The sequence below is a fragment of the Ambystoma mexicanum genome, chromosome 3q (assembly GCF_040938575.1).
Source record: "Ambystoma mexicanum isolate Mex_15411 chromosome 3q, UKY_AmexF1_1, whole genome shotgun sequence".
Classification (NCBI taxonomy): domain Eukaryota; kingdom Metazoa; phylum Chordata; class Amphibia; order Caudata; family Ambystomatidae; genus Ambystoma; species Ambystoma mexicanum.
The window spans coordinates 344,132,961-344,155,590 of NC_090926.1; the positions used below are offsets into that span (position 1 = coordinate 344,132,961).

A 22,630-nucleotide genomic window follows, 5' to 3' on the forward strand; every position below is an offset into this window, starting at 1 on the left:
GGCCTGTTGGGGATGGAAAGGGCCTAGGGCCAGAACCGCTGCTCAAGCCAGGACTTCACCAAGCTCACCGTTTACCTGACTTCTACTTCCACTCATATAGACCCTTGGACCTATTTACTATCCATTCACTGCATAGCTTCTGCTACCTCACGGGACCAAGACATTGCTGTTTTGGGACTGTCATTTTGCTATCTGTACCCAAACTCAGAAACATAGACAGGATTCTTCTCAGCCATCCATCCCTTTCCACCCAGCCACCTACCCTACCTCTCTGATGGGCTCCACCCTTTCTTCATTGTCTTCCCTTGCCGATTTCAACTATCTTCAATAATTCATCTTGATTTTGCTCCATTCCTCCTTCTACTCACTCTTCTCCTTCCGTTCTCTCATAGCCTTCAGCCACAGCTTGCTTCATCAGTCAATGGCCTCACCATCTGGCTCTGTCTGCTCTGCGCCCAGACCCGTCAAATAAGACGGACCAGTGCCCCCAGGATATCCAACCTCACCTATCCATCTTGTCTACTGCACAACACCTGCTCCTCTCCCCCACCTCCTATCACTCTTTCCCTTGGCCTCTTGAATGCACAATCTCTCTACAGGTCTTTTTACATCACTGACTACTTCGACTTTTATCACCGTCAACTTTCATTTCTTGCTATCACAGAAGCCTGCACCCCCCCTCATGGCTCTGCTAGACTAGCAGCTCTCCACACTGACTCTACCTTCTCTCATTCTCGCAGACCTCGTGGGAAGGGCAGCAGTATGGCGTTCCTTATCAATAAGGCCTTCCACAATGCCCCTCTACTCCCCTCTGACATCAACTCTTCCTCTTTTAAGTATACCACTGTTCATGTCCTCCCTCCTACTTGCTCACTGCTCTGACTCCTTATCAACCCCCTATTCCTCTAAACCTCTTCCCTGATCTGACCGTCCTTGAGTCACTTTCTACCAATAGCCCCTTTGTCAGGCTGAGGGACTTGAACCTTTCCAAGTCCTCTCCAGCCATCTGCCTTGAACTTAAATCCCACCCTTCAATGGATTGTGTCTTCCTACGTATTCCTTATCTTTGCTATTTCCAATATCCAGCTTCGCAAAAACATTTCAGCAGGGGGCGCTGTGCGTCGATGCCTGTCGACTCGATGTCCCTCAGAGGCCTCCGTCTCGATGTCGACATCACCGAAGGTATATGTAGCATGTGCAGCATCCGTTGGCTTCAGTTCTGTTTTTCCGTGCTTATGCTTCGGACACGGTAACGCTTCGTTCCTTGAAAGGAAAATCTTCAAGTATTTCTTTGAGTAAAATCATATTCTTCGAGTGAATTTGTGAAGAATGGCTTTGTCTTCGACTTCTTCCACTCCCAAGTCTGGTTTTAACAAATGCTGTTACTGCGGTGCGCGAAGATGTCCATTACGGACCCCCATACGATTTGTCTATGGTGTCTGGGGTCGACTCATCCGTCATCAAAGTTTGAGGACTGCCTGTCCATGATTTCGAAAGCCCTGAAAGATCATAGAGGGAAGCTTGCGGTAGGTAGGACCCAAAAATCCCCTTTGACTCTGTCAAAAAAACAAAACACCTCTGACGAGTGGAGAACGGTTTCTCCTAGTCGCAAGAAAAACAAACAATCACGTAGTGGTTCACACCACTCGTCGTCGAGACATGGAAAGAAATGGCGCCATAGATCGCCATCTTCCTCGTCTTCCAGTTCCTCACCGGAACGGCTCGTTTGCCCCACTAAATCTGCCAGTGGGAAGAGGTTAGATTAAAAATGTTAAAGGTGTTCGAGAACACGCCCTTGTCCCCCTCGACTACACCCAAAAGCCAAGCTCTGATCGAAAGACATCATGAGCACAAAGGCCGTGCGTCTTCAGACCCGGCGGGCAAGACTCCTCGAGAGCAGTCGAAGGATCCTTCGTGTTGAGGAAAAGTTCCCTCGAGGACTGAGTCGTCAACGCTGAAAGACTTGACATCGACACCGTCAGGGTCGAAAGGTGTGTCATCGGCGCCGATCATTTATGAGATGCCATCTACGCTTCGAGCGTTGACTTCCTCGACGCCACATGTGTCGAAGCCGTCGACATGAACGATCTCGTCGATTTCGGCTCCTGTGACCACTAATATTATGACATCTACTACAATGGAGAAAATATATGCTCCTTTGCCCAGGTCTGACTATTTTAACTCCCTCTCCTCTATTTATCCGCTGATGAAGCCAGACCTTTTGATTTACAATATGGAACACCATCGGTACCTGAGGCCTTAATCTCAGAGGGTTCAAGAATTAAAAACTTGCACGAATGCCTGCATGATGCTAGTGGGTCAGACACCTCGCCAGAGGTCAAATTTGGCCAGGCAGACCCCGGTGACCATGCAGAAGTGACATACAGGCACCTGATGTCAAGAGTCATGGAGTATCTGGGTTGGTCGAGACCAACTCCAGTCTTCGAGCAAGACGATTTAACTGATATTTTGGACAGGGGTCCACAAGAAGACCCAATTGTGCCTTTCCATCAAGCATTACAAAGGCAGGTGACTACCAGCTGGGAGGCACCTGAAGTTATTCCGGCTGTAAACAAGAAATTACTCTCAAAATACATAGTTTCAAGCTGTGATCCGTACTACTTGTCTAAACATCTGACACCAGAGAGCCTGGTAGTTCAAGCTGCCACCTCCACCCTGACCAAAAAGGTTTTCTCGGCTGGCAGTATGGCCTTAAAATCGGCTAATGCAACGTGCACATTAACAAGGTTTACTCGCACCCTTTGGGAGTGCATTTCCATGGCGGCTGACCATATCCCCAAAGGGGAGGAGCAAGACAGGTTTTTAAACATTGTCAAGGATGGGAAATATGTGATGTGCGAATCCCTCCAGACAGGTCTCGGCTCTGCGGACCGTATCAGCAGAGCTATGGCGGCAAGTACAGTAATGCGCAGGTTTGCCTGGTTGAGGAAGTCAGGATTTGCCCCAGACGTACAATCCAGACTTCATGCCCTTTGACGGCACTAATTTATTTGGAAACAAGGCTGATGAGCTGCAAACTTCTAAGGCAGCAGCCAAATCCCTTGGTGCTGCAATCCGCCAACCTCCAAACCGCCCCACGGGTACACCCTGGAGGGGTAGGTCCTTTCGTCACTGCTCAACATTTGGAAGGGGCAGAGGACAGCCAGCTCAGAGGGGACAATGAAGATTCCCCCGCAGTGGACGGGGAAGAAGTACTAAGACCGCAACAGCAGCGGTTTCCTTACCTTCAGCCACTGCGTCAGCCTCCCCAAAACCTCTCTGAGGACTTGATTCACAAGACTGCAGTGGGAGGCAGGCTGTCACAGCATCTGACAGAATGTCAGGCTATTACCTCAGATGCATGGGCATTGGAAACGGTTGCCCAAGGTTACTGCCTACCTTTTCTGCAAAAACCTCAATCATCCACCGGGGAATAGCTCTTTAAAAGTTCCAGATCCACTCCTTATGCAGGAGATACTAACCCTGCCAGAGAAAGGTGCTATAGAACCAGTACCTGTAGCGGAGAGGAACAAGGGTTGGTACTTCCTGTATTTTCTAATCCCCTAAAGGACAGAGGATTGAGACCCATCTTGGACTTATGAGACTTGAACAAGTTCCTCAGGAAGTACAAGATCAAGATGGTAACCCTTTCTCAGATCCTTCAGGCCCCCCAGCTTCAGGATTGGAGGGTATCTTCGGACCTTCAGGATGCTTACTTTCATGTGCCTATCTATCACAAGCACAGACAGTACCCGAGGTTCGCCGTTGGCGGTTCTCATTATCGGTTTCGAGTTCTGCCATTTGGTCTGACCTCTGCCCTGGGGGTATTCACCAAACTGATGGTTGTGGCAGCAAGTCTCAGGAGAGGGGGAAATTCATGTTTACCCCTAACTAGATGATTAGCTGATGAGGGCCAGTTCCCCAGAACAGGCCTTGGATCATCTCAGTTACACCTGTCACTCCCTTCACAGACTGGGCTTCTCCCTGAACTTAGAAGTCCCACATGTTACCATCACAAAGACTCCAATTAATTGGGGCAGTCCTGGATGCATCCCTGGGAAAAGCCTCGCCGCCAGTGGTGAGACCTGAAGACATTCTGCAGATGGTGACCAATTTCCAGAATGCCCAGCATCTCTGGCCTTCGATTTTCTGAGGTTGCTCTGCCTCATGGCATCCTGCATTTTTCTGGTGGCAGAGGCTTGACTGAGAATGAGATCTCTCCAATGGGCTCTCAGGACTCAATGGTCCCGATTCTCAGGAAAGATGTCAGACCACCTACAAATCCCGAGCAGAGTTTCACAGGACCTTCTATGGTGGGCCTGTCGGTAGAACATCTTGTAAGGAGAACCATTTAGGCAACCATGGCCGGAGATAACATTAGTGATGGATGCCTCACTCACAGGGTGGGGAGCCCACACCAACAATCTGACTATCAGCGGTCGTTGGTCTCCATCGGAGTCCAAACTACATATCAACCTTTTGGAGCTGAGGGCAATCAGACTAGCGATGAATGCCTTTCTGCCTTTTGTACGGGGCAAGAATGTCCTGATAATGATGGACAACACAGTGGCCATGTACTACCTCAACAAGAGAGGCGGTGTAAGGGTCACTTCCACTGTGTAGAGAGGCAATGCAGCTCTGGTTCTGGGCAATCCAAGTAGCGATCTCCCTATAACCGTAGTAGAGAATACGACGGCAGATGCTCTGGGCAGGCAGAGCACAGTCTCCCACAAGTGGGAACTAGTTCAGGAAGTCCTTCAGGAGATCTTCACCCTTTGGGGAACCCCTCAAGTGGATCTGTTCACGACCAGGGCCAACAGGTAGTGCGAACTGTACTGCTCCAGGGAATTTCCCCCAAGAGGAGCTCTAGGAGACACGCTTGCGATGGACTGGGAATTTCCCCTCTTGTATGCGCTTCCTCAAGTCCCCGTCATTCCTCAAGTAATCAGGAGGTTGAGAAAGTTCAGGAAATCCATGATCCTAGTGGCTCTGGATTGGGCCAGGAGAATGTGGTACCCGGACCTTCTGGACATGTTCATCTGCCCTCTAATACGTCTTCCACAAAGAGAGGACCTTCTCTCGCGAGAGGAGGGTCAGATTCTCCGTCCGGATATCAGGACGCTCAGCCTTCACGAATGGTTTCTGAGAGGCTGAGATACAAGGATTGGGACCTCCCGGAGAACGTAATGGAGATTTTACTTTCGGCCATAAGGCCAGCAACTAAATCTTTGTACTGCTGCCATTGGAATAAGTTCTGCGGCTGGTGTAGAGATAGGAATGTTGACCCATTTACATCTAATACACCTATGGTGTTATCCTTTTTGTTACATCTGGCCAATCTGGGGCTCCAGATTGTTACCATCAGGGGATACTTAGCAGCGCTTTCTATTTTTAAGCGCACTTCAGGAGAATTTTCTTACTTTAAAATACCTTTAAAAGTACAATAGTCTGACAAATGTCTTTCCACCAAACTCTTTGCAAGTCCCAGTTTGGATCTCAACTTAGTGTTGAGGTTTATGAATGGGGCTCCTTTTGAGCCATTACACTCCTGCCCTTTGAGGCTACGAACACTGAAAAACATCTTTTTAGTAGCACTTACGTCTGCCCGAAGGCCTCCTTACACTGTCTTTTACAAAGATAAAGTGGTGCTGAAGGTGAACCCCACTTTTCTCCCAAAAATTGTCTTGAGTTTCATGTCACGCAAAATATAACTTTACCATCTTTTTATCCTCCTCCACATCCTGAGAAGGAAGAGGAGAGACTTCACAGGCTTGACCTCAAACGTGCACTGAGATTTTACATAGCTAGAATGACAAAGTTAAGACAGGATGACCAATTATTCGTGGGCTATTCAGGTCACAAATTGGGTATGGTTATTACCAAATAAAAATTATCCAGATGGATCATATTGGCAATATAGGAATGTTACAAACTGGCAGAAAAAGTTCCTCCAGAAGGCCTACGGGCTCATTCAACCAGAGGCATGGCAACTTCCTCTGCTTTACAGAGGGGAGCACCATTAAAGGAAATATGTGCAGCTGCCACATGGTCGTCTGTACACATCTTCACCAAACATAGTTTAGACTCTTCCTCAGGTCAAGAAACTGCATTTGGCAACGCAGTGTTGCATTCAGTCCACACACATCCATGAAATCTATTCATATAAAATTCAAACTCCCTCCTCCTAATTCAATAAACTGCTTTGGGAGTGCATCAAAGATAAGGAATACATGGGAGGACACAATCCATTCGAAGAACAAATTACTTACCCCTGGTAACGTTCTTTCGACTGGATGTTACTCCCACGTATTCCTTATCGCCCCTCCCAACCCCAGTAGAATTTCCCTTGCTATTACAATCTACGCTCTCTCAGGAGGAGTAACAGTCAGGTACAAGAATAAATCCTTCACTCGTAAAAACGGAACTGAAGCCAACGGGTGCTGTGCGTGCTACCTTCGGTGAAGTTGACATTGAGACGGAGGCCTCCGAGGGACATCGAGTCGACAGGCATCGACGCACAGCACCACCTGCTGAAAAATAATTTCCAAAGCTGGATATTGGAAATATCAAAGATAAGGAATACATGGGAGGAACATCCAGTCGAAAGGACATTACCAGGGGTGGTAAGTAACTTGTTCTTCTGACCACTCCCTCTACTCAGTCCATGACCAGCCTACCCACTCTGGTGGGAACTCTTGACCTTGTCAGGAATGTAGGGGAAGAGAGTGGGGGGAACATGAAGCACATCTTCATTAAAAGTCTAACACTGCAAGAGTTTTGGGCTGCTCCACGAGGATGTTCAAAGTCACTTGGCATTTTTACGGCTTCACTGTTGTTGTTTACAAGGGCAAGCACACAAAGAAAGACTAATAGATGAAATTGTTCTAAGACTCGGAAAAAGGAAGGAAACCATCAAAGACATTTTTATTTAAGCAAGTACGGCTCGCAGAGCATACCCAGGAGGGAGGAGGATCTCTGTGAACCGAGATCGTAAGGGTGATGAAAAGCAACATTATTTTAGTGAAAAGCCATACTATGAATGACCACTAACACATTGTGCAGGTAATTTACAGATGAGTGCATCTCATGCATGCATGTGTCCTGCATTTAAGTATAGCAGAGACCCAAACTGTAGATAGTTACCATTGGGGTTGATTTGCTGATTTGTACTGCCTCTCTACCTTTTGTGCAATGCCCCATAGAAAATGGCTGAGTCGTACGAAAAGTGTGGTCAGGTGACCTCTGACATAGGCAATCCATGCCATGCAGTATCACTCTTCACTACAGCTTTTACAATGTTGCTACACTAGTAATCTCTGCTAATAATTAAACTGTTGCATGCAATTTAATGCTCCCTTTCTCATGTCTGTTCAGTTTTTTGACTGCTTCTGCTGAAGGTCCATCCAATCTATAGCCTTTAGAAGCCATGACAAAGGCCAGTGGGCGCTATACAACGGTCAAATAACATAACGCATCCAGTCTTAAAAAAAGTAAGATAAACACAAAGGCCTTGCACAATGACAAAAGCAAGTCTCTTCATGGGGAAATACCGAACAATATATGAGACCCCTCGTCCCACCTAAAAGTACCGCTACACTCTATACACAGAGGCTCTGCAACAGCAAGAATATCGTGATATTATGTGCCCCATATATGGGACACTCATTTCAACTAATGTTTGCAAGACAGGGTACAAAGACGTGTGTCAAGCATTGTAGAGTGGCACAGCACTAGGGTCGGGTGAGTGAGTGAGAACGTGTGCTACATGACGACGAATGATCTCGGAGTGCTGAAAGGTCAAATCCCCAGTCCATCATGTACGTTAAAAGGCGTGCGCGTGTGTGTGCGCGCGCGCACACGTCTCACCTTTTCTTGTGAGAGCTGTGCATGTACATCTCTCTGGAAATGGTGTTTCTGATAAAGTGGTCTCTTTGTGCAAAGGTTACAAACAGTGCTTGACAGGTGCACCTAGAATCTGTGTGCCTGTCACGATTGTGCTTGGTATAATACAGACTGTTTTATGACGTACTGCACAGAAACGAATTGCCCCAAAGCAATTTCACGTTTTGATGTGAGGAGTGTTCGTATGTTTCCTATTGGTCATTGTCTTGTGGGGTCATCTGCTGAAGTCCACCAGGCAGTCAGTGTGATTACCTCCTGCCGCCCACCCTCTGTCTCTCTGTGGTAAACCATGCTATCAACAGAAGCAGGGCCTGACTCCCGTCTCTTTGTATGCAGGAGGGACAGCTATGGGACTCCATGAAGAAGACGGCCTTCATCCTGGGCAGTGGTCTCCTGACCTTTGCTGCCTTCAGGAACTCTGTCACATGGTAAGGAATGGCACTGAGCTCCACTTATCGGTAAGAATAATGCAATTACAAAGGCAAGCCGTGGGGCCAGGGATCATCAATGGACACATATTCTAATGCAGACTAGGCTTGCCTTCTGTACTTGCCTCCTCTTCAGCAGGTCCATACAGCATGCTGTTATCCCATTATTCATACTGAGTGGTCAATGCGTTGTGGGCATCTTCAGGGCATGTTCATAGAGGCCATGCATGCGTCTTTTTTTTCTTTACAAGTACACATTAGTCCTCTACATGCCTAATATTGAGTAGATCACACCGCCCACTCTGCGCCTCCTGTACTGCAGCAGGGACGAATCAGGCACAGGGCCTTGTTTAATAGCAGATTTATAGCAACTCTCTCTGAGCCTACCTATCGTCCCCCTGTGCCCCCCTGTGGGCCTTCTCTACATTAGAATCCCATTAGCCATCTATTGGCCCCAGTAGGCCCATATCAACCCTCAACAGATCCGCATCAGCCACCTGGCCTAGCCTGCGGCAGGTGCATTTCAGCCCAGCCCAAAGCAGGCTTGCATGTGCACTGCTGTTCTCTAGCCCCCTGCCCCACTCCGCACACGTCTGTCGCTGTCCAGTGGACTCTTGAACGCCTTGCCTCAGGGGTTTCTGACGGCTGCTCGACGCCCGCCTTTTCCGAAAGTCTCTGTGTCAGAGCCTGTCCAAGGTCACTCCAGGAAACCGGATTGGACTTGCACAACACTCGGGAAACCACGACAGGGAGGGGGAAGCATAAGCTGAGCCAGAAAGTAATGCAGAAATTGGACTACAAGTGTACGTTGTAAGAGAAGCAAAGACACAGAGTGGGCAGAACAGAATGGGAATATAGCAAGGGTGCATGGGGGGCTGTGAACAAGGCAGGACATGTAACAGAAACCGGGGTGCAGCATTTTGTGAAGGGTCCCTAACCAACCTAGGAACCCACAAGACTACATAGTGCTAAGAAAGACTCTTTACATACACTACCATAAAACAATGTGCTAGATTTCTCACTGACAGATGTGTCGCCAGAAAAAACCGGACCACCAGCCGTAGGCTTACACTGGAACCGACCAACCTCAACGCAGTATCGTGGGCAACACACGGGGAGCACATCAAGCAGAAAAGAAATATTCATGATAAACCACTGAGAGGTGGGGGGGGGGGGTGGACAACAAAGGCCAGATTATCCAAACGCGGCCCTTGTGCAAAGCCGTGGAGCAAATGCGTTGAGCTGCAGCCATCTTTCTGCTCGTTTAGTAGAGTTTTGCTGTAATGAATGCGTGTTATCTCAAATGTTTTTCACTAGTGCAGAAAAACGAAGCAGGCTGATTGCGGAATTGTGTGTTTCTGCACGTTCTGAACTATCCAGCAAATGGTAGTTAATAATTGTTTAACACGGAATGACCCCGTGGGATGCGCATTAGCAGCTGTTAAAAAGGGTTGGCTACAGCAATGGAAGTGCTGATTTTGTATGTAAAAAGTAGGGAATATGAACGCCTCAGTAGGAAAGGGACAGCTCGAGTGCACCACATGGACACATTACCTGGAAGGTGGGTTCAGAGAGAATGAAGAATTATGCCTTTTCCCTGTTCTGATGATGGCCACCCAGACCTTTTTAAAGAATGGGAAGGACACATGGCTTAGTTATTCCTCTATGAAAATGATGACGCTGTTAGCAAGATACAGCAAAATGAGCAATTTCAAAATCCAAATGACAGAGTTCAGATACAGTATATGAAAAGGAGGAAGACCACCTCCCTATTCAATTATTGATGACATGCTATTTGGACACACCTGGCGAGGAAGTGTATGTTATCAGATCTATGTAGGTTTCGAGCGCCGTACTTTGGGCGTGGTGTCTTAATTTCATGGACTCGCCTTCCTCATCCAGCTGTGTCCAAGATGCTCACTCCGAGCCCACTTATGTGAAGTGGGGCGGAATGAGGTCAGCAACCCCATAGGCCAAACATTGCCTTTGACTACATTTGGCGAAGTGCTCTAGGCACTTCAGCGTCACTTGGACACTCTAGCGCATTGGATCAGCAGTTAAGCGCGGTTATGGTTGCTCCATACTGGCTTCAACCGAGGCATGAGAAATGTGTGAAGTTCCTAGGTGTCTATATTTAGGAGCCAAGATGATCATAGAAATCCCCTTGTCAGCAGAACCGTGATCAAGGTTTATGTTGGTATTTTACCAGGCACTCATGCTGGGAACCCACTCCTGTTCATTGATCTGTGTACCAGGCATCATTATGTACGCATACTTCCCTTCCAGGGGGATTGGGAAGGAAGTAGATGCAGGCCCCCCACTCTGACCTACTAGCAAAGGCCAGCCAATGATCCAGAGTAAAAGAACTGAAACATGAATGAATAAAAGCTCTGCTTTAAGTTGAGCCTTTCTGCTTTTCTTTCCACACATTGAAATGGCTTTGGAGTGCTACCGCCTGTTTGTAAATGTTTGTTTACTATGTTTTCTGCCTAACATTAAATGAAATGCAGTGAGGACATTTATTTTTGTGTTACACAGCAATCACAGTGCGCAAACAATCCTATTCAATCAATCAATCAATCTTTATTTCGTGATGTTTCACCATAAAAGATTCACAATGAAACAATACAACAGTCTCGTACACATGATCCAAATGGAGAATAAAAATTGGTTAGTGATTATACATCTCGGCAAATTAAAATTAAATATTGGTCAGATGGCATAACTACACTTTGGGCCAGCTTGTCCGAACGTAGAATATAATTAGCAGCCAACAATAGAAATTGTTAAAGGTAAAGTGCAACTGACAAATAGGAGTAACCACAGTGAAAGAGCATAAAGTGCTGTATTTGGCTCGTCATTACTAGTACTCAAATAAAGTGCATTGAGTGCAATTATCAGCCCAGATTAGTTTGTTTGTTTATTTATTATTTATTTGTTAATGCGCGCCAAACCCATGGGTAGCCGGGCGCAACAGTTTACATGACGACTTAAGCTTGCTACAGTATTTGGCATGAGTATATACAACACAGCGGCAAGAAGAGCAGATATATGTAAGACTATATACAAGCATATACATATGAAACACAACGGCAAAAAGCAAATATATACAAGAATATATGCAGGCATATACCCCGAACAGGGCATGTCTTGGGGTGTCCGGTCAATGGGTAGGTCGTGGCTGGGTCGGAGGCTGGGTGTAAGTTATGTGTCATTGACGCGCAGCCGATTGATTATCTTATGCCTGAATTTCGGGTACGGTTGTTCCGTTGTGAGGTCAAGTGGTAATTTGTTCCAGCAGTGGGCAGCTTTGACAGGAAAGCTAGTTCCTCCCGCGGTGGAGCGTTTAAACCTTGGAATCTCTAGTTTGGAGGTGTTAGCAGATCTTGTGAGTCGCGTGGGGATTTTCCTGTTTATTTTTTCCATAAGATACGGGGGGCTAGGTTGTTTAGACACTTGGATGTGAGGGAAGCTGTTTTAAGTAGGATTCTATCTGTTATTTTTAACCAGTTAGCCTCTTTCCTGAAGTTAGTGATGTGTTCTCTGTAAGGGATATTTAGTGCTGCTCTTAGGGCATTGTTCTGTAGTCTTTGAAGTTTATCAGTGATATATTTATTGGTTCCAGAATACAGGGCATTACAGTAATCTAGCCTGGACATGATAAGGGTGTTCGCTAATGTAATGCAGCTGGTACTGGAGAGGTAAGGTCTAGCTGCACGGATGAGTTTGCAGGTGTAGGTAGTGGAGGAAGCAAGGGAGTTGACCTGCTTCTTGAGAGTAAGGGAGGAGTCCAGATAGAATCCCAGGGTTTTAACCACAGGCATCACCTTGATAGGGTTGTTATCAATGCTGAAGGTGTAGTTTGGGCATAGTTTTTGGATGTTGGCTTCAGAGCCTAGGATTAGTAGTTCTGTTTTATCGTCATTCAGGCAGAGGCCATGTGTGGCCATCCATGCCTGAATGAGAGTGTATATCTTGTTCACCAAGGCTGAGTCTGTCTCGTAGTCGCCCGAAAGGGGTATGAGGATCTGGGTGTCATCTGCGTAGTTCGTGTAGATGACACCCGATCTGTCCAACTTGTCAAACAAAGGCTTGGTGAAGATATTGTACATGGTAGGGAACACACAGGATCCTTGTGGGACACCGCAGGTTATTTTGATAGGGTCAGCTGAGTTGGTGGTGAAGAAGACTCGCATGGTGCGATTTGCTAAGAAGGATTGGACCCAGGCTATAGCATCTCCGGTGAAGTTGGCGGCAGATTTGAGGTGGTTGCATAAGACTGCATGGTCCACCAAGTCAAACGCAGCCGACAAGTCCAGTAGGAGAAGCAAGGCTGTTTTCCCGTTATCCTTAAATTCCTCAATTTGTGTCTTGAGATCTAGCAGAGCTGTTTCCGTGCCACACACGGAAAGTGTGTAATGATGCAAGATACAGGTTTCTACAATACAGCAGAAATGTTGTCTCCTTAGAATTTACAGAACCACAGCCGGAACCAGCTTATTGGGTAAACAGCGCAGTTTAGGCTAGGATGGCAAAGATGTGGTTCTTCTTTTCCATGCCCTGCTTACATAAGAGCCAAGGGCCAAGGCAACTGTGCAAGCACAGAAGTAGGAATGTGAGAGCAGGTCTATAGTGCCTTATCCCACTTTCTCTTAAGATGCTTGTCAACCAGCTCTTCCTTAAGTCCTCATAAATGGGCCAGAAAATAATAAAATGTGCCAGACTCTCTACTGCAATCCTGACTTCCATCCATGAGTACCACTGCCAACGAAAGAACATATAACCCGGCTCTGGTGAGCAAGGTCCTGTGCTGTTGATTTTTCACAAAGGTAAGATACCCTGGCAGTCCCATTGTAGCTGCAAACGGGAGATATGATCTGACTTGGAATGTATTAGCCATTTCATCTTCCCTTTCATCTGTAATGAACTGCACAATCTTTGACTAGCAGCATGTGATCTGTAAAGCTTCAAATCAGAGCTCGTTATCGAATTTATATAGCTTTGTCTTTGCATAGCGATTCTCGGTAAGTTTCCTCAACAACTGTATCGATGACTACTCAACATCATCTCGACGACTGATCCTGCCTTGCCGACGCTACATCTCCAGTGACTCGGCTAATGATTTCTTCTCAGCCTTGGCCCTCCAGCCCTGCCTCACAGTAGTGAGAATAGGGTCCTATTTTTCTGACTTTCTCTTGAGAATGCCTCTTCTTTGCCCCTCTTTTTTTTCCTCGGTCTGGCTGCCGTTTCACTCTGTTATGGAGTGAACCCCCTTTAAATGTTACTCATCTTGCAACAGCAAATTTCCCTGGAAGGATACTCATAAAGAGTGCAATCAGTACCTCACTTGTGACCACGAAGAGTGGCGCTGCAAAGCCTGTAAACACTTGAGCCTAAAAAACAGGTGCACCAATCGGTGGGCGACCTATGCCTTTCAGGCCGAGAGTCACTCCTCCACCAGCGCCGTTGCCTCGGATGAGGAGTCTGTTGGCAGCCGCGGCTCCACTTCAGAGACTGTAGACTTAATGGTGGAGTCTACAGACTCCCACATGTCTGTCCCTGCCCGATAAGTATGTCACTGGCAGTTCGATGGGGAGACTAGACCCTGGCGACAAAGACACACACCATACCACTACACATAAACACACCCCTAAGTCTCACTCAACGGATTTGTCGAGGAAGACATTGACACCCGCAGGCATGTCAAAGTTTGACGGGACCTACTGGACCTTGTGGTTCAGGAGACGCTGTATACCTGCCATTGTGGCCTGCGCATGGCATTAAAGCCTCCTCTTTACCTGAGGGGTATTCTCCAGCCTCTTCCCCCCCACCCCATCTCAAGCCCTGCAGCAGGATCCTATTACAACTGCTCCCCCCATCCCCCACCCCTGATGAGTCAAAATCCTGTGGGTGGACTAGAGAGAAATTCGAGGCCCTTATGCAGAAGATGTCTCAGTGTATCACCTTTTCAGACCAGTTTGATGATATTCTTTAGATGTATAGGACAAGTATCCACAGGCCTATGCCTCTTAAGTCCCCAAGACTCCTTTCTCCAGGTGCATAGTTTGGATCCAGTCTGAACAATGTCCTCTCGAACCTCCTGTGGATGTGTTCCTTGATGACCAGGATGACCCTGACAAAGATCCTTACAATGTCCCTGACCTGGATCAGGCCTCACAGGACCTCGTCTCTAGAGACCCAGACTGGGTCCCCGCTGATGACCAGGGCACTTGGCACACTACCCTGACCCATGCCCTGACAACATTTTCTTGAACACTCCTCCCGTAGTTCAAGCCTTGGACTCGTCACGCATTAACGACCAGATGTTATTCAACACCCTCCTCAAGAATGCTGCTGACCACTTCAAAATTGTCACTCAGGAGGCCCTACCCGATACAGATTTCGTGGAGGATATCCTTAAGGAAAAGGTTCCAGTCAGTCAGGCAATTCCCCTCCTGAATTCAGTAAAGAAACGCGTGGCTCGCTTCCTGCTTACACCCTCGCTCAATTGGGCTGTCAGCCCTCGAGTGGAGAAGATGTTTCTGCCCGGCACCCACAGATCTTTTGTATATCACAGGCCATGCTGTTCCAGACACCATGGCTGTAACGACCACCAGAAAAAGGGCAGGAGTGCCACTATCCTCGTCAGTCTCCTCCAGACAAGGATTGTAAGAAGCTTTACGTTCTGGGCAAACGGATCACCACCTCAGCTGTCCATTCCCGTGTACCCTTACCTTGATGACTGCCTCATAACTGGAGACTCATACCAGACATGTCTGCAGAACACCCAGAAGACACTAGATCTCCTATGCAACCTGGGGTTCTCAATCAATGAGAAAAAGTCCAGTCTGGTCTCCAGCCAAATCAAGTAATTTCTAGGAGCACTAATTCGAACACAAGACAGGACTGTCATCCCCTCCAACGAGAGGGTTCAAAACATGTTGTTCCAAATCCCTTACTATGTAGCCAGTCATCGAGTAAGCATACAAAAAGCCATGCGGCTGCTAGGAATTATGGCATCTTGCATCTTCCTGGTTCCACACGCCCGTCTGCGCATGCGCCCTATGCAGAAGTGGCTTGCGAGCCAATGGTGTCAGGCAAGCAGTCAGTGGGACGATCTAGTGGTTGTCTCGACAGCCCTTGTTCTGTCTCTGCAGTGGTGGCCAAATGAAAACCTTCTGAAGGGGAAATCCTTCACCACCCCCACAGTAAAAGCCACTGTCACCACGGATGCACCCCTGTCAGGATGGGGTGCACACCTCCTACAACGGACAGCTCGCAGCATGTGGTCTCCATCAGTAACATCCAAACCTATCAATCTGTTGGAGCTGCTGGTGGTGTTCAGAGCACTGAAAGCCTTCCAAACACACCTACAGGGGAAGACAGTTCTTATCCTCACAAACAGCACCACGGCCATATATGATCTGAACAAATGGGGGCACCCACTCTCCAGGGCTATCCAAACTGTCACAGAACATTTGGAATTGGGCACTCAAACACAACATGTTCCTACTATCACAACAAGTTCCAGGGGAGCACAATCTTCTGGCAGACGTGCTCAGCAGAGACTTGCACAAACACGAGCGCTGATTGCAAGAACATATTCTACTCAACGTCTTTGCAGAATGGGGTCATCCAGACATCGATTTGTTTGCAACTCTGGAGAACACCCAGTGCCCATATTATGCCTTCAGAAATGGTCCAAAGGGAACAGTCTCTGGATAGCATGTGTCTGGCAGATTTGCCTACGCTTTTCCCTCCGATTCCCCTTCTCAACAGGATAGTGCATAAGATGCACCAGGAACAAGTCACTGATTCTGGTAGCACCAATGTGGGCTCAACAGCAGTGGTTCTCTCATGGGAATGTCAGTCTAGCCTCCAAGGAAACGGCCCTGCCCATACAACGTGCTGTCACAATATCTAGGGAAAACACTGCACCTGTGCCCCCAGACACTCAATTTAGCAGCTTGGCTCTTCAAGTGCTAGTGTTTGGGCACCTCCAGCTACCTCAAAGATGTATGGACATACTTAGAGGCCCGTAAACCTTACACCAGGCATTCTTACTCCAATAAATGGAAACTTTTTCATCATTTGGTGCAACACTAAAAACATCAACCCTATTGATTGTTCACCTAAAGATATAGTCCTTTATCTAACACTCCTCTTAGACTCAGGACTTGTTTTCAACTCTGCAAAGGTCCACCTTGATGCCCTCTCTTCGTACACCTTATCCCAGAGCAAGGTAACATTGTGGGGAATTCCTGTAATAAAGACATTCATGGAAGGGGTAAAGAGACTTCACCCTCCTATTTCTAACCCAACTCCCGGGTGGGACTTGAATGTTCTTCTCACAAGATTAATGGGACCTCCTTTTGAGTTAATGCATACAGCCAGTCTTAAGGCCTAGAAGACTGCCTTCCTAGTAGTCATTACCTCGATAAGGAGAGTTGGCAAACTGCAGGCTTTCTCCGTTCAAAAGACCTATTTGTAACCATTCATAAAAACAAGTTGGTTCTGCGCAAACACCTACGCTTTGCGCCTAAATTCATTTCTAAGTTCCATGCAAATCAATCCATCGAATTCTTTCTTTCAAAATCCCAGTAATTCAGCTGACAGAAGCCTCTATACACTAGATGTTAAGAGAGCCTTGGTATATTACCTTGAAAAGACGAAACCACTAAGAAAGACAAACCAATTATTTGCCTCTGTTGCCGCTGGTAGAGAAGGGGACCCAGTCTCTAAATCAGCTATTTCTAAATGGATTGGTAAATGCATCATACTGTGTTACTCTCTTGTCAAGAGTGACATACTCTTTACGCCTAGAGCTAACTCTACTTGAGGCACAGGAGCTACTATAGCCTTTATTGCAAATGTTCCCCTTGATTTGATTTGCAAAGCAGCTACCTGGAGTTCTGTTCAAACTTTCACTCAACATTACTGCTCAGACGCACACTCTTACGTCTGATTCTTAGGTGGGACAGGGGGTGCCAAGACATCTCTTTGCTATTGTTCCTTCACACATCCCACCACCATCTCCTGGTTCTGCTTCCTAGTCTATTAGCAGCAGTTGATTCTAAGCAGTCATAAGCATCAGAAGGCATACAATACTCACTGTAATAGTATTTCTGATGATTGTATCTGCTTAGATACACATGTGCCCTCCCTTCCTCCCCTCTAGGAGTAGAAGGAACATAGACATCTTACACCTTCTCTTCTTCTGTACTCACTCACGCATTCTGTAAGGCTCTCACAGTAGAACAAAATCAACCGCTGGGACCTCGACGCATGAAGGATTTTGGGTACGCTACACTTCACGTTGGGGATAGTGTTAGTCACGCCCATGTCGCCATCCCTTTTCGATCTCTGAAAGAAAGATGCAATACTCTGAGCTTATGGCCCTTTAGGAACGTGCATGCAATGGATGGGTTCACAGAATAAGTCCAAATAACTGAACCAACTCAGGAAGATGGCAAAGTACTGTTTTATTAACAATTATCTAAAACAGGGAGTTACAACGAACATCAACGGATGTACGCTCTATTTCTCTCAACGACTCTTTCACACAACATAGTCTTTATACTAAAACACGTCAGAGGGGATGTCATACTACGTGGCAAATAATGAAACGCCTACTGGGGATCGAGAAAGGCTTAAGAGGAACATCTAAGTACACATTATGTAGGAACTAGGATTGGGATTGGCTGCCCACTGTCAGGTGGGCCATATATACCTACCTCTAAAACATGTCATCTTCAAAAACATCAAGTACACAGTTTCTAATTGACTTCTCAAACTATACGGTCCTTGTATGGACCACTACAATTGGTTGGCACGCTTGTGCCATGTCTGGAACATTCGGTTAATTTAGCAGCACGTAAACCCAGACCCAGATGCAAGGAGGTGTGCCTGACTCTACCTCCCCACCCAATTAGCCCAGCATCTCTCATCACCCCAAGCCTTCTGCCATGAAGATTGTCTTTGAACTTGGCCTTGCAAGGAATGCTTGTCTCTGGGAATACATGGGAGTGTGGGCACTCACTATTGTGTTCTAGGACTTCAAGTTTGACTCTATTTTCATCCTTGGCTCACGTGACAGGAGACCATGATCTGGTCCATTTTGCAGATTTTAAATGTCTTAAATGAATAAAACCTGCCACTCTTTCTCTACACCTTAACAAGGGATGATTCATCCTTTGCACGTTCACTCCTTTCCAGAATAGATGGCTGACCATTGCTGCTTCAATATTGACTCCAGGCCAGACAACCTCGCCATGCAGCTCCATGATTTCAGATTATTCTTGCTGCAACACACTTCTCCCTTTCCTCTTCATTGAACTTGGCTTACTAAATTCATGATACCGATGTCCAGCTTCTATACAGTGACTGCTTTGCCTGCATTATATTCACCACTCATAGTCAGCTTCTGTGATGACTTAGTCTACCTTGTGTTTCAGCATCTGTACAGTTATTGAACGGTTGATTCTCTGCAACATTTTGTACACGTGTAATCTTCCTTTTCATATTCAAGAGTTCACTGGATCTTTACTGTAAGATCCATACATCCTCTTGAGCCAATATTCTGGGACATCGTTTATACTCTCTTATGACGTCCTAGACTTCTTTCCTTGCTTTTTTTATATTCCTTCAGGGACTTCCTCCCTCAGATTGTCGTTTCTTCTAGGATACATTTGATAGGGTTGTCTCAATGGGTATCTTCTTTCGAATATACGCTGCAGTATTGGCTCAACTGCTGGTGTCAAACACGGCACATTCTGAGGTTTCCAACATATAGGAGGGCAAGATTTCCTGCAGAGACATGCAGCTGCTACTCTACGCGCTGATTTGACTGTCTGATCCTCCAAGGTCAGCATGGTGATAAATCGGAGACCCAGGTAGTTGAATTTATCTTCGACCCCAATTGGTACCCATTTAAGCAGAATCTGGGTTTAATCTTCCTTTTACCTGACACACGCAATTTTTAGGCACTTCCTTTGATTAACTCTTAGGCCCCTGGCTGGCATGTACTCGGTGTACCTGTCGATCCTTGAGTTGAAGTGATTTGGGTGTGGTTGCCAGAAGTACTGCGTCATCTGCAGAACTCAAAACTGGGAGTCTCCTACCACCACACCTTGGAACATCTGCCTTTGTGGCAACCAATTGCTCTTCCAGTCAGTTAGTATCCTATTCATTTTTGCACTATTGCAGGCGCTTTTTGATAATGGGGATTGCGACAAAACGTGTTTGCTGCACTTTGATATATCTAAGCAGCAAAAGTGATGTTAAATATGTTCCCTCAATCTTTAGCAGCGTGCGCATATTACATCTTGCCTCAGAGGTCAGTGATTACTTATCTGGGCGTGGCTCAGAGCGGCAGTACCATGTTAAAAGAAGATAAAGGTAAAGCGTAGCCGGGAAAGCGGTGCCGGGTGCAGTGTAAGAAGGTAAAGTACAGCAATTGCTAGGCACGGGCAAAAACAGACAATGACCTTTCAACACAAGTAACAGATAGACTTGGGCAATGATCCAACTGTATATGGAACACATAGGCAGAGGCAGCAGACAGGGAACTGGCAGAATCAAACGGGGAGCAAGGGCGAAGTGCACAACCAGGCTGTCCATGAGAGGAGCTCCTAAAACTGCTCCACGAGTTAGCGCGGGAAAGCAGAGCTGAGGAGCACGCACAGGTCCATTGGCAAGGCTGGCGTGGCAACAGAGGCATGTGATTAGGTCCGGGTTAAGGTCATGTAGTTCTGAAACCAACACCTGCTTGGGACTGGGTTCAGAGCGCAATCAAGACTAGCCCGATGCATGGTTATGCACACAAATAGAAACCAGTTTCTTCTGATTTACTGGCCTTAAATGGGATTCGCCTTAATTCTCTGGCACTAATAGGCACTCCAGATAGCTGATGTCGGCAGACCTCCCCATATCCTTCACTGCTCATAATAGGTCCTCAAAATGTTAACTTTGAGTGGCTATAGGTATTTTCTGTTTCGATTTGAGGATTTGATTTGAGGAATTAAATGTCAGTCTAACAGACAGAATTGCATCTAGCACCTTGGTGAAGGTGGAACAATGAGAAAGAAATAAAGTAACAGGAGACAGTAGTAATGGAGAATAAAGTAGAGGGATGGGTTTTTAGAGCCTCTCTAAAAAAATAAACTGTGACTGCGACTAGCGCAGGTGGAGAGGGAGGGAGTCCCAGAGATGGAAGCCAAGTACGGCAGGCCTTCCATCTCCTCTACTTTTACATTTGGAGGAGCTGCAAGATTCAACAAAATGGTTCTAATGAGGCCCGATATATTTTGGTATTTGGGAGAGTTGGGGAAGCGTGTTTCTTGCAGATATTTCATCAGGTTGGTTCTTTTAGCATTAATAGGGTTTGTGAGGCACATCTGAATTCCTCTGCTGGTGTTATTCCGTGACGCCTAATTTGGCGGTCTTTGCCTGCTCAGACAGCTCTGTATGCAATAGGGCAACGCCTGATGTGCAGGCCCAAAAGTTGGTCCATTGTTTTACTAAAGTGGGCCAGTTTGATGAGTTACTTCACTGTGCAGCTAGTGGTTTTGCCCAGTATTATTGAACACATATTCTTTAAAATGCACAATTTGCAACACATTTCACCAGCAAACTCCACGTTGGGTGCTACTCAATGTTCTGTCACAAAAGAACGAATAGCGATGAGTGACTGTGGGCCCCTCTTCCATCATGGGCCGATTCCTTGTACACACCAGTGCGACCCTGTGTATTTGTCGGGACTCTAGTAGCCGTGATTTTATTTCTAATTAGGATTTCCTGATTTCAAGGGCATTTGGGGGTACTAGATTATTTGCAATGGTGTTCTGTGAGGCCTTACTTTATTCCCCTGCATCTCTCCTTAGGCACCTGCAGCGGTTCTGGGGCGCCTCTGGGTACTTCTGGCAGGTGCAGTGGGGAAAGCTGCACACTTTCTATGGAGGCAGTGAGTGGGCGCTCTTTTCTCTTGGTGAGTATGCGCTGAACCTCTTAACCCGACTAAAACACACACACACCCACACCAACTGTTAATGCTTCTGAGCCTCAGTTGTGTACCCCCATGTTTATTTTTCAAGCTGTATGTTTTGAATCCTGCAGTCTGTACATCCATATGCATTGCATCAAGCTATGTGTCACCGTGGAGGTGTTTGGGTGCGTGTGTCCGCATGTGCTACGTCAGGATGCGTGTCATCGTGTGCTGCAGGGCGCAGTCTCATCGTGTGCTTTATAGAGCCAGGCATGCTCATGTGCTCTGTGTGCCATCGTGCTCTGCTATGGGCTGTAGGCTGCCTTGAGTTGTGTCCAGTTTATGCTACATTAACCTCTGTATGGTATGGTAAGGTAAGTGGTCTCTAATAATGTAGGCCTCACTCTGTAAGAAAGGCAGGTGGAGGCGGTAGTCAGATAGCAGGAAAGGCAGATGCAGAAAAACCTCTGGACCTGATATGTGCAGGTCGGATGTACCCGTTCCCTGTGTGCCTGTGTGAACACTCATTTGTTCTTTGTGATGGGTATGAAGGTGACGACGGAAAAAAGACAAAATGGAGGAGGCACCCCGATAACTCGGGCAGAGTCCTCCTCCCTCGCCCCTGGGTAAGGGGGAGGGATAAGGCAAAGCGTGCCAAGTGCTGCAAAAGCCTGTGAAGGGCAACAAAGAAAAGGGGCGGTCCAAGCCCCATGTAAGCGGCGGGCGTCCGGCTGCAGAAGCATCCAGCCTCCAGCAGAAGGACACCCGCCGCAGCAGGAAAGAATTTTCAGGTTTTTTTCCCTTTGTTTAGGACCAGATAGTGGGAGCGGCGCAAGAGAACCTGGAGGGCGTCCGGATCGAGCCATTGGCCAGCTGAGAGTCGGGGAGAACGCGGCCAGCGCTGGGAGGCGGCTGGGAGCTGTCCCGGAGCGAGCCATGGTGCTGGTGCTTGGGGCCGCCACTGGCTATTCGAGGAGGAGAGCAGCCGTCGGAGGACAGCAGAGGCGTGAAGCAGCTGTACCGGGATCGCTGAGGCGAGGAGCAGCGGTCCTGCGGCAGTCGATCGAGGATGGCACAGTGAGAGGAGAGGGTCGCAGAGACCCACCGGGGAGAGGGTCGCAGAGACCCACCGGAGAGTCGGAAGAGCAGCGGAGTCAGCCCAGCATGCTGCCAGGCAGTATCAAGGTAGGCGGACAGCCGCTGTGGTTAGAGCCAGAATACGGATATTATAAGCAGAACCGGGCTGCTTCGGGTGAAACTGACAAAGGCGGAAGAGATCGTTGAGTGCATCAGGGGCTGGGCATTGGGAAGTTTGTGC

The 22,630-nt window shown here is 47.3% G+C and overlaps 1 protein-coding gene across 5 annotated transcripts in view; it reads left to right on the top strand.

Annotated features, from left to right (window-relative positions):
• The window catches only part of FAXDC2 (fatty acid hydroxylase domain containing 2), a 707,939-nt gene that overhangs the window by 554,591 nt on the left and 130,718 nt on the right, over positions 1-22,630 (top strand). For all 5 annotated transcript variants that reach the window (XM_069653968.1, XM_069653965.1, XM_069653969.1 and 2 more), the window contains 2 exons: positions 8,239-8,330; positions 21,212-21,315. In XM_069653968.1, the coding sequence (XP_069510069.1) occupies positions 8,239-8,330; positions 21,212-21,315 (196 nt within the window). The remainder of the gene's footprint in view (positions 1-8,238; positions 8,331-21,211; positions 21,316-22,630) is intronic.